Source organism: Candoia aspera, chromosome 8 (assembly GCF_035149785.1).
Source record: "Candoia aspera isolate rCanAsp1 chromosome 8, rCanAsp1.hap2, whole genome shotgun sequence".
In the NCBI taxonomy this organism is placed as follows: domain Eukaryota; kingdom Metazoa; phylum Chordata; class Lepidosauria; order Squamata; family Boidae; genus Candoia; species Candoia aspera.
The window spans coordinates 22,623,431-22,636,933 of NC_086160.1; the positions used below are offsets into that span (position 1 = coordinate 22,623,431).

A 13,503-nucleotide genomic window follows, 5' to 3' on the forward strand; every position below is an offset into this window, starting at 1 on the left:
TGTTTTTTTTCCTCTCTCCCTTTGTAATTGCTGCTCCACAGAGTTACAGCTGTCTCTCTTTAAATGTTTAAGCCAGCATCATTTCCCCATGAGATGCAAGGACCTTCCACCTCTCCTTCCTGCCTTGCTGCTAGTTCTCCATTCCATTCAGCCAAAGCATCTTTTCCTGAATCTGCTTCTGCGTTTTCCAAGGCCACTGCTACCCATTCACCCCCTCTCCTTTCCAAACTGTCATACAGACAAGAGAAAAATTCCTCCAAGTTAAAGGTAATAGTACCTGCAAACTATGGAAATGCTGCACGTCTTGTCAGCTGCTTGACAAATGGAAAGCCTGGAGGTTAACCTATTATTAAAATGTGGATTTGCTGGTGACTAATATTTAATATTGCAAGCATGCAGTCAAATCAAATGTTTTTAGATGAATGTTTTGAATGTATTGAAATTACTTAGTACCCAAGTCTTACAAGTACACTAATGCAAGGCTTGCTGAAATAAGGGGGTTGGAATTATCACAGATCCATTTTTGGAACACAGTATCAGGCAATGTTCATATTTCCCAGTTCTTCTAATCCATTTCTTACATAAATTTTATCCATTAAGATCTCATTCAAAGTCCATTAAATCAACTAAAAAATTACCATCAACTTTCATGGCCAAGACTTTTACCTACCAAGTCCCATTATTTTGAGTTTTCTTTCAATGGTATCAAAAATAAGAAATCTGCAACCCACACTCCTGGCTTTAGCATTTCACAAGTTTGGGATCTAAAGATCTACAAGTATATATGCAAAGCGCTTACTCAGATTTTTACAGATATCTTTCTTGTACATTAGTTTTTCTTTCTGGCTGTGAAGCATTAGCTGTGGGTTAGCCTTGGATTTTCCCCCAATGTTATCTGCATAGTTAATCAAAACTACTATCCCAGGCAGATTTGCGAAGAGGTCCAATTTATCAGATTTTTATCACCGCCCATCTCTCCCACACGGGGGACCCTGGGCGGTTTAATTGTATAGGCATTATGAATTTAATACTAGGGAATTCTCTTTTTAAAGAAAGGCGATAGCAGTCATTTTCAGGCATACTGGATTAAGAGATCTGCATGTCATTTGAGTTCCTTGGAGATGAAAAATTGATTTCCCAGCTTGCAGGAATGAAACCTGTGTTTATAAACTAGTGTTTATGGTTTTTCCAGGCTGATTTAAAAAGAGAGATCTCTGTCATCGGCAAACCTCCTCGTAGCCCTGTTTTGATTACGAGATCTTGTGGCTCACCTGTCAGAGGGCACAGCTATTCACATAGGGTATGGTACCACACGGCCCCATATGTGTTACTAAGTTTCCCTGTAGCATAAAGTCTTTGGAACTGGTTACTGGATCTTGAATTCACATGTTCAAATAATTCTAATGGTCTTTCTTTCTTTTGTCCTGCTGTTGAAAATGTTTTGAATGGTAACAGTGTGAAAGCCATGGTACCTTGTGCTTTGCACAGTTCCACTGGTAGAATGTAAAGCGAAGCTATTGCATGTGTGCATTAAGCCATCCTTAAAAAAAGCAAATCTAACCACTCAAATTTGTATTTGAGTTCCCCCCTTGTATGTAGCTCCTCTTGTTTCAAAGTATTTTACTTATGCGGCTGTTAACAGTGGCTACATAAGAAAGCCTCTTTGCACCTTTCATGGGTCCCATAATGTTTAAGTCATCGTTCTTTGCTTTCAACTGCATGGTCCTGTTTTTCAAAATATTTTGCTGCTATAGCAACATATATTGCTTTGATTTGATAACATGCTTTCTCAGAGCGTTGCTGCTTGTACAATGCTCTGACATTGTTGTCATTTGCATTAACTTTTCCATGCATATATGCTTAAAAACATAGATCCTTTTTAAATTGCAGTTTCTTCTTGGTAACATGAGTGTCATTCTCCTCAGCTCATAGATGGAAGTGTGATTTACACATTTTGTGTTGAAGCCAAATGTTAAATGTATACAATTGTTTGTTTTCCATAATAAGTTTTGTTTGTCTGAACTTCATGGAAAGGGTTAGGAAGAAGAAAACAGTGTATTCAGATAAAGCATCCGAGAACCTTAAAGTTGTGCTGGTGTCAACTCCAGTAATGAACAACCTGAATCACTCACAGTGGCTCAAAGTTATAAAAGAATATCAGATTGGGGCCGATTGAAGTGAATAGATTTGAAAAATTGCTGGAGTGTTGTAACAATATCCAGCTAAATGGGTGAACTACTACATACCCACCTGTAAAGCTAAGTAGGGCTTCTTCACCAACTTCATCTGGTATGAAAGCTTAAGTCTCCTCAGTTAGATTCATAGCTGTTGACCATCGCTGATGACTCCTTGCTCTCTAGTTTTGACTACTCCGTTGCACTTTTGACAGGACCATTCTTGAACGTTCATTAGATTCTGTAACTGATGCAGGCTAACGTCCATCCACTATATGCCTGTGTTCCAGGGCTTGCACTACCTTCTTGTAGCTCTCTGGGAAAAAATTATACCATAGGAATAGACCTGAAAAAAATTCTCAGAGCTCAGATCAGATATAATAAAATATCCTTTCTTTTCCTAGGAACCATCATAACTGCAGCTGTGGACAGTCAGTAGCATTGATGAAGAAATGTCAGAACCTATCTTATTAAAACATTTTAGGGGCTTTAAATAATAATTAGTAGTCACAGAAGTGTTCACATGTGCCCTATAATGATTGAACATGATTCATCTGAGCAGCTTCTAAAATAAATATACAAGTTAACATGTAATAGCAGGCTTAGATATCCATGGAGCATAAATAAATCTAACCTATTTTAACTTTCAGGAGTTTACTTTTAGTTCTTTCATGCATGCAGTCACAAGAAAAGGCACAGCTGCTTTAAGGTGTTGCATGCAGGTCTATAATCACACTCCTGTGCACTCCAAAGCACATTTTGGAAATCAAATCTGACGTGTATGTAGTCAAGAGAGACAGCATTTTAGAAAGCGGGCATGAAATTAATTAAACAAATGAACATATAGGCATAAGCGAGTTTCATGCATGTACTAAGACTTAAAAGAGTATAATGCATTTTTTTATAAACACCCTCTGATCATCAACTTATTTACATGCTTCTTTGACTGACTCACTTGTTTAGATTGATATTTGCATATGGAGGATGTTTTAAATATATGTGTTAAACTCTTAGACTGTAGCATGTACCTAATGGCAAATGTATAAGACTTAGATTCAGATTTAAAGTAATCCTTCCAAAATCAATGAAGTTCGAGTTTCTTCTGATCTCTGCAAGGTCCTATTTTAAGTATGAATCTCAAGTAATATCATTGCATGCATTTCCCATTCAGGAAATCTTGAAGCAACAATTAAAATGCTTTCTAATTTCTGCAGACAGCTGCTAATAGAAAAGTATTCTAGAATAACTGCTGCATTCTGTTTCTATCTAGCAGCATGTTTTATAGTCATTATTTTTCTGTCTAGAAAATTAAAATGGTTCTCATGCTTTTTCAGTGTTCGTTTGTATAATGTAACAAATCAGAACTGTTTTTATTTATAAAACAAGTTCACATTAATGTATGAACATGTTATTGCATGGAAATTAGAAGAGATTACAATATTCTCTGATATACAGTATCTGGATTAACAAACTTGGGTAAAATCTAGTTTTCCTCTTAAATAATTAAGCATTCCTTTTTTCCTACTGAAAACAATAGGGTTAAAAGAGTCATCTTTAGGTGAATTACATCCCATCGTGTTAAAGCAGAAATTTGAAGTAATTTTAGAAATTGCACAATCCATATTTGCACAGGTGTCTAGACACAGAAAGTTGTGAATCACAAACTCAACAATTTTTTAAGATGCATTCGTCCTTTGAATAGCTACCAAGACTGTGGTGTATGATTTAGTTCATTATTCTGATTGTCTTCACTGTCTTCTCCTTTCTAAGGACTCCTTAAGCAAACAAACAGAAAGGACCTCTCAAGGCCAGGTGGTGTGATAGCGAAGTCTCTCTGAGAGGGTACTTCTCTAAGAATGTTATCCTCCTGGAGTCATAAGGAATGGCTGCTCCTTGATGAAAAGGATTTGAATTGTAATGAGGCTGTTTTTTCCAGCTATTTGCTTATTTAATGCTATTGTAATCTCTGTGACACTAACTTTGAAAACACAGAGGCTAAAACTTATCTGCTCTCTTTTGCATGGCAAGATTTAGGCTGAAAAGGATAAAGCGGCTTGCACAATGGAAAAGGACTTGGAGAAATTCTAGAGTTTCTTCTTTTTTTCCCATCTTTTAACCAGCTGTTTTTCCTTAATGAGGCCAAATAAAATATGGGCAGATACTAAAATAGACTTCTGCAATGCATAGCCCCCTCAGGCGTGTACAGTTCTAAACTGTATCTTATCAGGCGTGTACAGTTCTAAACTGTATCTTATCTGCTGCTGAGTAAACCTGTTTTTAATGCAGCCCCTAGATCAGGGACTGTTTTGAAGAACTTAGTGAGCTGGGTATTATGGAAGGCTGTGCTAAATTAAATTGATTACAATATATACTCTTACTACATTTCAACTCATTTCATTTCAGCCACAGCGGCCTGTGTTTGCTCATGAAAATATACACAGTGGGGGGGAACCGTAAGTATTTTCATCTACTCAAGTTCTTCTTTAAATAACAGTATTAAATTTCTAATTGGGTAAAGGGGGAAATAGCCATCCTAGAAACCATGTATCATCCAAGGCCCATTACATAGGAATGGACTCAATAGAAAAGGACAAGGAAATAGGGCAGAGCTAAACTAAGGCCCTGTCTGCTCCTCTCTCCTACCATGATGCATGCATGGATCCATAATCCATATTTCCATCCATTCACAAAGTTTTGAACACTTTGAGCTCCTATAAAATCCAAGCAAGGGGATGTTCAAAATTCACCAACTGGAGTACAGAACATTCCAGAGAATTCCAGAATGTTATATTCTGCCCTCAACCCAACCATGCAAAAACTGTCTCTGGACCAGAGATGGAAGTAGTCTCTGCAAGTGATTCATGGTGTCCTGGGCATGGCATTCTGGGCACAACAGAGCTGCTTGGGACAGAACTACTTTCAGGTTATCTAAGACTGCTTCCATTCCAAATTACTTCCAGAAACTGTTGAACTGCCCTGGGGTCTGAAGGGGGAATGCAAAGTTCCAGAGATCTCCAGATCAATCTTGCTTCTCAGACTAGTGAATTTTGCACATCCCTATCCAAAAGGAAGAGAGAAAGTGGGCGTAAGCCAAACCACAAAAGGTTTAAAATTTCTATAGAGGCCCAAGATAGTGATAGCATTGAGCTAAAGAGGAATCAAGGTGTCTAGTGGAAATGAAGGTGTCATGCTATGCTAAGGAATCAAACACAAAGCACAGTCACAGAGCTGTGTCAAACTGACTTGGGACAGGATTACTTAAAAATTGAGTATGTATTGTCTCATAAGGAGACACCAAAGTTGAAGCAAGCAAATAAATACAGTTATCAGAAAGTGGACCATAACTTAGTCCAAGAATTTCCAACAAGCCCCTTCAAAATAAGCATGGCCAAATATCCAGATTGGGGGCCAGGGAATTAGGGAGCTAAAAGGACAAAATTTAAAACCCTGATCTCAGCCACTTTTGAAATGCAGTCCTTGACATCTATAGCCATTCCTTGTTGCTCTCAAGCGAAAGGAATTTGTACACCGCTTTTGCTAGAACAGATAGGAAACTGCCAGCTTCCCATCTGCTTACCTTGACATGATAGTTTGGTATTTGGACCCCCTTGCAGCCATAACATGTCTCCACTAGAGTGGGATACAGATAATAGGATCTGGAAGGCAGGCAAATTAATCATCCCATTTCATGACGGTGTAGACTTTATCATGCAAGACAAAGTTGTAAACTGTTCCCACTATTGAAATGAGACTCACTGCATGAAAATAGGAGTTCTCCTTTTGTCAAAAACCACAACTGTAGTAGGAAGATTCGAGGACATATTGCAATAGTAAGTGCCCTGTGTGACCGCATCAGTTGCTCAGTAAGGTCTGAGTTCATCTGAATGTTGCAACTGTATTCTTGTCTGCAAGAGCCTTGGGTAGAAGGTAGCTTATAAATCTATCAGAAACTTGCAATCTGTTATTTTTTGTTCTGGAATGAAACTTAGAGTACAGACATATTATTTGAGTAATCATTAATGAGGGCCAGATTTGCAATGTATTGTGGAGAAGCAATATTTACTCTAATACTCCCAGTTGATACACTAGACTTGTTACAACTAAATACAGACATTATATTCTAAAAGTTTAGGTAGAAGGTAGATAATTTTATTGTATTTAAAATGAAAGCATCTTTTACATTGAGCTCAACTGCTGGTGACTCATTAAGATCAAGTTCCAGATTTTCCACCTCATGTATATCATGAACAAACAAAGAGTAATTGGCTGCTACAACAAATAAAGCATATCTGTTTGTAACTAAGTAGATTCCTTACTGAACCAGGGTCATAATTCTCCATAACATCCGGTCACACAGCCCTTAGGACTTTGTGATTTATTAGGAAGCATGGGAGTGGGTCTCTTCACAGTTCTATTCAATTTTTTCCCCTTCTCTGTAATTAATACTTAGGGGAGAAACTAAAAAAATGGAAGATTTTTAATTGGCGTTCTTTGTTGGCTTTTGTATATTTCATTTATATCCTGTCTAATCTCCAGGAACTCAACTTGGAGACTATGATTTCCTCTCCCCAATTTTATCCTCAAATTAGGCTAAGAGGTCACAGATTGACATTAAGCAAGATCACTTATTTGGAAACTAGCAATGCAATCCTTTGTTTCCACTCATAAGCACCATCCATTGTGTTCAGAGGGGGGTTATTTCCAAGTGAGCGGATATACAATTGCAATGTGAACTCAGAGATCTTTCCAGAGGCAAGAATTGACACTGAATGGGCAGACATTTCTCTATAATGTACACAATTAGGCACTGTATAATATAATACAATGTCTAAATGTGTATAATTGGAACAATAATGCAAAACTGATAAAGCCATATTTTTGTGACTTAATATATGATTGATAATATATCTCACACTTTGTCTCAGTGTATCTCCTAAGGAGGCCATGAATCCAAGCTGTAGTATTTGTTTAGTCTTTGAGTACATTTTGAAATTCTTTTAATCCACATATTTTTATGGCATGTCATATAGGTAGGTTTTTTTTAAAAAAATCTAAACATTTTTAAAAAAACTAACATGTTGATTTCTTTAACTTGATTTTTATCCAACAGATATTGGTACCTATCAGGAAACAAATGCAATTTACTTCCAGAGTATAAGCTGTTATTAAATAAATAAGCTTTTTTTAATGGAAAGATAACAATAAACAGACATATCATTCCAAAGAGTAACATGGCTATTGACTGCTGGAAAATTTATAGTGAAAGGGAATTATTAACATTCTTGGGGGAAAGCTAGCATTCCCAGAAATACAAAGGAAAAATAACATAAGGGAGCAACATACAATACATATATAAATCAATGGCCATGAAATAGTAAAATAGAGAAGATGTATTAGACTACAACTTCCATAATGCTGGACCATTGGCCATGTTGGTTGGTGTTTATGAGAGCAAGAATTCAAGACCTCTTGGGGAGTCTTAAATTGCATACTCTTGAAGATGTCATGAAACAAATAGTTTGAATGAACTAAAATAGGTAGGAAGAATAAAGTTAAGATATTTTCCAGTTGCAAGATAATACACTTTGAATTCTATTAGGAAATACAATGGAAGATATCCTGTCTTGAAGAAGAAAAAAATGATACTCTTGAGGGGAAAAAAAAAAGCAGTAAACCAATCATTTGCAAAGAACGGGGAGTAGTTAGAAGATGGACAGAACTAATTTAATTAAACCATCACTATTGACTTTTAGTATCACTTCCAAATGGATTATCTCATAACTCATAACTCTTCTAATGAGGCTGTTAGGGAGGGGAGGGACCCCGTGGCCCTTCAGGTGTTGCCGAAATGCAGCTCCCACCATCTCTCACTATTAGCGGTGTTGGCTGGAGCCTCTGAAAATTATAAGGGAAGTCAGCATCACTATGCACCCTACTGGGAAGGGTGGTGGCAGTGTGAGGTTGAAGTAGACTGTAAGATTACACACAGAGATATGAAGATCTGCACTAAATGCAATAACTTTATTTAGTGCATATTATGTTCCACCTTTCTTCCCTTAGGGAAGCACTTTTGGGATTTCCTAGCCATCTTCCATCCAAACATTGGCCAGACCAAGTTTTAGGAAGTTTCATTTGTTTACTTGGAAATCCAGCTGAAAAAAGTGCACCAATGGAATTAAAACCAAATTAAGTCTATTGATCAGTTTGTAAAAGGTAATCATTTAATTCCTAAGCCTATTAATTCAGGGGTGGGTGACCTTTTTTGGCCTTAGGAGAGCATTTTAATTTTGTGCACAAGAAGACATGGTTAGGGTGTCATGACACTTATAGTGTGGGTGGGGGAGTCAGCTGTTTGAAATAAATGGGTGGCACTTGTTTTGTCTCTTAAAACTCCATACAACTGGGGAAAAAAACTCCAATCTTGATTTGCAGCATTCCTTAACCCACCCCAACTCCAAAATTTAAATCTGAAAATTTCAGCCACATTTATTCCAGGAGTGGAGGTCTCCAGAGGCCACATATTAGGTTCTTGACACCCTGAGGCATGGGTTACCCAACCACCACCCAATACAATATTAAACATATTGTTTCTCATTCGGAAACTGCAAGTCAGTTAAGAAACATTTTAAGAGTTAAGTCCTTTACCTCCTATTGATGTCAACATGTCTGCTTTAGTTCATAGGACTGAAATTCATCTTCCCACTCTTCCATACTAAAATGTGAAGCGCTCGAAATTTCAGTTCCCAAAAGGTCCTTTGCGGTACACAGCTGCAATGTGATCCAAGGGAGATGTGACTGCTTTAATAAGTTGCAGACAGGTGCTAGGGTCATGCTCCTGCATGCTCCAAAGCACCTTTTTTGAACTGAATCCAAAGCACAGCCCAACACATACATTTAAAACAAAATATTTTTTAAAAAATTGTATTTATTGCATACTTAAATTTTGCATGCTTTGCTGGTGTGTCAAATAGTCAAGGCTGATTGTAACCAAGCTCATTTGGATTTAATGCATTTTTGTCCATTTCTTTGGACTGAAATAAAAATATTCTGCTTCAACGGCTCATGCGTTATTCAATATAGGCCTTTCCATCTGTCACTGACTTGAATTTTACCCATAGCTTATTTTTATCTTCAAAGGATTGTTTAGCAACCTGCTTTAGCTTAGTGAAAATGCAAGATGCTCCTTTTTTTTTTCTTTAAATGCATCCATTTGTCCTGTTTAAGGTTTCAGGTTCTGTATAACTATACTCCTAGGAACGAAGATGAATTGGAGCTGAGAGAGGGAGATGTCATTGATGTGATGGAAAAGTGTGATGATGGATGGTTTGTGGGTATGTTTTCCTTAACTTTAGTAGTGCCTTAGGATATATAAGTATCACTTGGCTCAGCCTTTCCTAGCCTGGTGCCCTCAATCTGAATTAGGTCTGCAGGCTCAAAATTTCTATCCAGCAGGACACTTAGAGGGTACCATATTAGGGAAAGCTGAACGCTCTGATTTATTATGCCTGGCAAATTTTTATAGAGTTATTACACTGATCATATTGTGTCTAGTTTGCCAGCCATAAAGAACATTCTTGAGATGTTCCCCAAAATCTTGTGACATACGCCATTGGTCCTTTCACATATAATATAATCACCCTTACCTTGCTGTTATGCCTCAGAAATTTCCAGGTCTTGTTGCAGATATGCAGTTTCTGCTCCAGAGCAGTTCTTGTTCTTTTTTTTTTTTGGTGGGCTCCCCAACTCAAACATCATCGGTGCCATCTCCCATAACCATTTGGATCTAAACTCTAATACTAGAGGAATATATCCAGCAATAAATGATGTTTGTGGTGCACAGTTCTAAGCATGAGGAACTGATTAGCAAAGAATACATGCTGCATGATATCTACCTATATCTTGGTATCTTCCTTCTTATATGTGGGCAGTCTCCTGCACTATAAAGGTAACCATATTATGGGACTTGTCAAATGCCTACCACTGTCATGTCTTAAACCTTGACATAGTGGATTTCTCCATTAACTTTGATGGAGAAAGTATCATTCTCACATAGTCATAAATTGGAGAACTTCTCATTCTAATAGGTGATTAGGGATTCCCTTCTTCCTGTGGAAGCTGATGTGCAAAATATCTGCATAAAAAGCTGCTAGGTTGGAATGAAAATCTTTGATATAGTGTTCATTTGATTAGTTATTTTATTTACAAATGAATGATTGATTCAATGTTTATTTAAAGCTAATTTTTGATGTTATAATTTAACTGTTGCTCTCTTACAAGCCACTGTGCAAAAAGCAGTGGATAATTAAGAAGTTGCCAAAAGTTTCTTTGATGTTATAACTGCTAAAGAGACTAGGTGCATTTTAATGTTTAACGGTGGTTTGTCTTTTCAGCAGTGTGAGTTACTCAGTAAAATATATTATGACAGTATTACATTATCTACTATGATTGCATTTTTCATTCCTATAGTATTATAGCTTAACTTAAATTTTATGGTTATGTAATGCAATATTCCATGTGTTCCTATTGGGGTAGCACTGAATATATTCATGAACAATCCTAAAATGAAATCTGAAGGATCTCTTAGGGCATGAATATGTTACTCTTGCTGCCATGTTTCATTTATTACTTCTACTTTCAGGAACCTCCAGAAGAACAAAATTTTTTGGTACTTTCCCTGGAAACTATGTCAAGAGGCTGTGAAATGATTATTTGTTTTTGTTCATTTCTTATTTATGCTGCATCTCTGCCACACATCTGCATAAAAACTGCTAGAAAACATCCTCCACCAGCCTTCAGTTTTCCTGCTTTGCAATTCCAGGTAGAAGTCATCTAGCTCATATTCACCATCTTCATCCCCATCTGCCAGCCAGCAGTATTATTCAACAGCTATAATGAAATCCCTGAGCTTTTGTGAAACAAGAGGAATTAGTTCTATGCGAAACGTATCTTTTTATGCCTTCGATTTTTGTCTGCCAATGCCAATTTGGAAAGCGCATATAAAAAATGCTTAATGGAAGAAATAGCATGGCACTTCAAAATGTTACCAGTTATTTGAGGGAAATTGCAATAGTATCCTTATAAGAAAAAAAATATTATCTACTCTCACCTAATATATAGAACAGATTGCGATTTACTACAGTTTAATGGGTTTTCTTTCTTTTTTTTTTGAGTTTTCACATTTTTAGCTCAGCAAATGTATGTTGCTGTCAGTTTGCTGTGTCACAAGTTTGCCTCTTTTTTTACCCATTTGCAAGATACAATAAGTACTGAAATAGGTTGTTTCCAAATATATGTTGCAACATCTGCAGAATGCCTGTAAAGTTTTATGCAGAAATAATCAAAAGGAGAATTGATACTAGAATACTTCGTAAGCCATGATTTCCAGTTGCATCTCATAAGATCTTTTATTAGAATTGGGTCAGTGAGGGTCGTAAATTGGTTAAAAAAAATTTTTTTTCCAAATAGTCAGAGCTTTAGACACGAATTTAGCAAGTACAGGAGCATGGGTTAGCTTTCCTGCACCTGCATGTATTAATATATAAAGGAGAAGAACTTGCATCTCTTTGTAGGAAGAAGCAGATGCTCCCAATGCAGTGATGTCTCCAGAGGGAAAATCTGTCATATGCTATCGATATGTGCAAATACAGGAAACTTGAGTTGGATGTACTTTCTGTGTTCATATAATTAATGTCTTAAATCAAGTGGAGAGAAGTGTGCACATGTCTCTACGGGATGAAGTGGATGATTCCCAGTGCAGTTACAGCATACATATCTCTCAGCAGGAAAAGAGGGACAGCTTGATATGTGTAACTACAGTAGGCATGTATCCTGTACTTACACATATCTTTAACTCCTGCAGCTCATTGAAAGGAAACTATGTTTGCTACTTGACATTAGGAAAGCTCAGAAATACTGGAAAATCATGAATCATTATGAAGCAAGCTAACAATGAATAAATGCCTGCTATATAAAAAACATGTTGGAAGTGCAATAGAGTATGTAAAGTCTAATTCATTTATTACATGAAAATTCGGCAACGAAAGAGCAATGTTAATATTCTGCTTGATTGTGGCACAGTCATGGTAGGGAGGAGAGTTGGGGAGATCTACACAAAGTATTACCTGATGCTATTATTTTGCTAGTTGTCTGAACTGTATTTTCTTTCTAGCAACATAGCATTAAAACAAAGAAGCAAAAAAGGCACAAACAGGAAAATTAGTTCATGTGGATGGATTTTCATTTTTGGAACAGTATAAAATATTGAACACAATATCTTTGTGTGTGTGTGCAAATTTAGACATCAATAGTAGATGATGAAAACACAGGATTTACCATATCTATGGTTTTATGTAAAGCAGTCCAGATTTGGTTTTGCTGGCACCTTACAAAAGGCAAAAAAGAAAATCTTCTACTGCATTTCTATCATGGAAAAGGACAGATCTCATAAATTTGTAGGCTTGTAGTATTTTGTATATATATTTGCTTTTTTTGTACAGAGCCATTTTATTGTTGATTTTTAAGGGGAAAAAATCATATTGTCAATCAACTCATCCCCTTTCCACCAATAAAACATCACCTTCTTATTTCGTTAGTCCCTCCTCCAGCATATAAGCACACTTGGATAGTCCATTTCTGTAAATTAGCAATTGAAGCAAAAGTTTTATGAATAATAATATGGTTTACCAGCCAGATTTTTAAAGTGTACATATGTCTTTAATATGGAGAAATATCAATAGGATGGCAAAAGAAACATCTTTGTGCTGCATAACTTTATTACTGCAAATTTCATGGCAAAAGCTTGATACTTCCAAGGCTTTTCATTATAAACTAAATGTGCATGCAGCTTTGCTGTGAAACCAGTAATGATCTTTGATGCCATTTATGATGGAGGACTTGTCTGTCACCAGTGGTATTTTTTAAAAAGCACTGTTTCTATTCTGTATCTGATTTTAATAGAAGATGTTTTTCATACCTGTTTTCAGGTAATTGACTCTGAATTCTTACTTGCAAAGGATCTCTGTGTTTCTTTTTCCTTGAAGATACTTCTAATAAAAATGGCTTGAAGTACATGATTGCATCTTGTTCGTGATCATACAGTGAAGCATTGCCTATTAAAGTTTAACAGAGTGGTATTTGAAATGTTGAACGTAAAGAATCACAATTCCAAAACTTAGAGAGGGATAATTGGAAAGTAGAGACCATCTCCTTTTGCAAAGCCAATGGAATTTCTAAGCATTTTTTTTAACTCAGACGCATACACAAACCTGGTAAGAGGTGGGCCAACTCTGTGGCATTTATAATATCCTTACATATCAGTTTTTGGATTGTG

General features: G+C 36.6%; 1 protein-coding gene across 5 annotated transcripts in view; it reads left to right on the forward strand.

Annotated features, from left to right (window-relative positions):
* The window catches only part of SORBS2 (sorbin and SH3 domain containing 2), a 178,954-nt gene extending 165,713 nt beyond the window's left edge, over nucleotides 1-13,241 (forward strand). For 4 of the 5 annotated variants that reach the window (XM_063310542.1, XM_063310540.1, XM_063310543.1 and 1 more), the window contains 3 exons: nucleotides 4,578-4,627; nucleotides 9,399-9,505; nucleotides 10,813-13,241. In XM_063310542.1, coding sequence (XP_063166612.1) covers nucleotides 4,578-4,627; nucleotides 9,399-9,505; nucleotides 10,813-10,874 — 219 coding nt within the window. In that variant the 3' untranslated portion in view covers nucleotides 10,875-13,241. The remainder of the gene's footprint in view (nucleotides 1-4,577; nucleotides 4,628-9,398; nucleotides 9,506-10,812) is intronic. The other variant, XM_063310544.1, reaches the window with a different exon arrangement.
* Nucleotides 13,242-13,503: the final 262 nt, after the last annotated feature.